We start from the raw sequence: 2414 nt of genomic DNA on the forward strand, positions 1-2414 counted from the left end.
TTAGCATACCTTTCCTACAGGAAGAGAATGGTCTTTCTTCATCTGATCTTTCATAGTTAAAATAATTGGTTGAGAAAGATCAAACCAATCAAGACGATGGAATCTTAAATGACTTCTGTGTATCCAGAATCTCTGGGTATCCACATTTTTATTCCATGGGCCATTTTGCCTTTTCCTGCGGAGTGGTTGCAAATCAAGCCCCGTACAGCCTGCACTTAATGAAAAAGACTAGAGTTTGTTCAGATCAGTCTGACAATGTGGACCGTGTGTAAAAGGACACTGTCCTATTAAAAACACCTCACCAGATTCTCCATCAGCCTAGGAGGGGAAGCAGTGCCACTGCCCCCGCCTGTCTCTCAGTCCCCTGACTCCCTTTCTCCATTAGTCACCTCAAGAGGTTTGGGGCCACTTTGCCATCACAGCTCTGTTTTCAGCCTGTGTTTATAGCTGCACTGCCCCATGCTTTCAGACTGCAGCCCAGCAGACACAGGGCAGAGACTGAGATGAGGCCTTCTAAGGGGCCCAGGGACAACAAAAGGAAAAGAAATACGAAGGGCAGCAGGTGCCTAGAGAATCTCATCTACAAAGGTCAGGTCCTTAGTAAACCGTCGGCTGTCACGTCTTTGTGGTGGGCTCCACTGTTGCACCCACCTTGAGGCCAGGTCCAACAGCTCCCTGTGTCAGCTGAGGGCCAGAGAGCACGGCCAAGAGGGGGACAGGGATGACTTTCAGTTTTCTTTCAGAGACACACCTCTTTCCTAGACATTTTTCCATATTGGAAAATAAACTAAAAATCACAGAAGTATCTTTTCATTCCTTGTGGTTTCATTTTGCAGATTCAAATTTCACAGAATATCTTTTGCTTGATCTCAGCTTCTGGATCTTTGAGTGGATGAACAACAATTTTCTTAAGACTAACCAGTGTTTAAAGTTGATAGTAGAGTTTTTAAGCCCTGCCTGTTCTCCCACTATCCTTGCTATTGAAAATTTGAAATGGGTACAATGTAGATTCCTGGAATTATTGTTTAATAGCTGGTGGCCAACACTGACCAGATACTCAGAAATAAGGACTAAGAAAGAGATAATTTTAACATAATTTTAATAATTTAGATAATATTAAAATAAATAATAAATAATTCATCCACGAGAATCCTAGAATAAGTAAATAGAACCTAATTTTCAAGTATCAGAGGATCACAATTTTTGGAAAGGTAAAAAAACCTGCATCATTTCAAAATTGATGTTTTTTGACAGCTCTGTACCATAAGTATCCTTTTTGTTTTGCCATCATTAAATCCAACTGTACCAATAGGAATTGTTTTCAATCTGTCTTCTTATTTTTGTCTCATTCTGCTATTAGAACCAACTGTTGCCTCTCATACCAGGAAGCCACATCTCCCCCACACCTGATGGAAGAAAACAAGTCCTCCAGTTAAAATTTGATCATCTCCCAAACATTTAGGAAAATGTTCTTTCAAGTGCAAAGTCATTTAATATGTACACGTTTTTGTACAAGTGAGATAGGAATTCTCAGTGTTTCAAATGCAAATGAGCCATATGAAAATTAAGATGCCTTGTAGAATTGTTTTGCTCTAATCATTGCTGATTCCTTTCCTCGTGCTTTTTACATGCCAACTTTATCTTTTAGAACATTTTCTTTAAATGTTATAGAGCATAAAACTGCACATATGGAGGAGACATTTTCGATTTCATCAGAGCAGCCCTTCCACTTTATATTGAGAATTTGTGGGCTTGTACTTTGACTTATGTCAAAGACTTACACTTATCATCTTGCTTCAGCTGACCACGTTATATCTACAAGTAAACAGCTTGGCGAGCTGTTCTTTAAGGGATAACATTATGTTCCTGCATTTTAATCCACTCTTATTCTAACCAGGTCTGTTGAATAATGCTGATATTTTATTCGTGCTTTTATATTTGTATAGGAAGGGAACCTCGAAAGGTCATCTAGGTTTATCCCTTGATGCCAGGGCAGACTCTGCTTTCTGTGTCTCACAAGACATTGATGATTCTATTTTTAAAGCTAGCTAGAGAAAATTCCATACAAATTCTATAAATTAGAAAATAGCGGGTGAATGACAAGAAATCACCACCCTCATGGCAGTAACACCTTGGATAATTGACTCTGAGCTGCTGTCCTAGGCCACATATAGCTCCTTTCCCTTTCCTCCTCCTGGCTAAATCATCTCAGTACCTAAACCAGTCCTATAGTTCATTGCCAATACCCTCTTCCTACATTTGTATCCATAGCCTCTGTGAACTTGTGCAGTCCTAAGCAAATAGTGCATCACGATTAGGTTGGTCTGCAGTTGTGTACGAGGGCAGCAAGATTATCTGTCAGTTAATTTCATTTTGTGTCTCTTACCAAAAAAAAAAAGCAAAGCAAACACTTT

At 39.5% G+C, this 2414-nt stretch overlaps 1 protein-coding gene across 1 annotated transcript in view; it reads left to right on the forward strand.

Annotated features, from left to right (window-relative positions):
- Positions 1-1462, forward strand: part of CDKL4 (cyclin dependent kinase like 4) — a 63716-nt gene extending 62254 nt beyond the window's left edge. The window contains exon 9 of the mRNA XM_023516668.1: positions 1361-1462. Coding sequence (XP_023372436.1) covers positions 1361-1462 — 102 coding nt within the window. The remainder of the gene's footprint in view (positions 1-1360) is intronic.
- Positions 1463-2414: the final 952 nt, after the last annotated feature.

This window comes from Otolemur garnettii, unplaced genomic scaffold (genome assembly GCF_000181295.1).
Source record: "Otolemur garnettii isolate 467f Iridium unplaced genomic scaffold, OtoGar3 scaffold00095, whole genome shotgun sequence".
Lineage (NCBI taxonomy): Eukaryota > Metazoa > Chordata > Mammalia > Primates > Galagidae > Otolemur > Otolemur garnettii.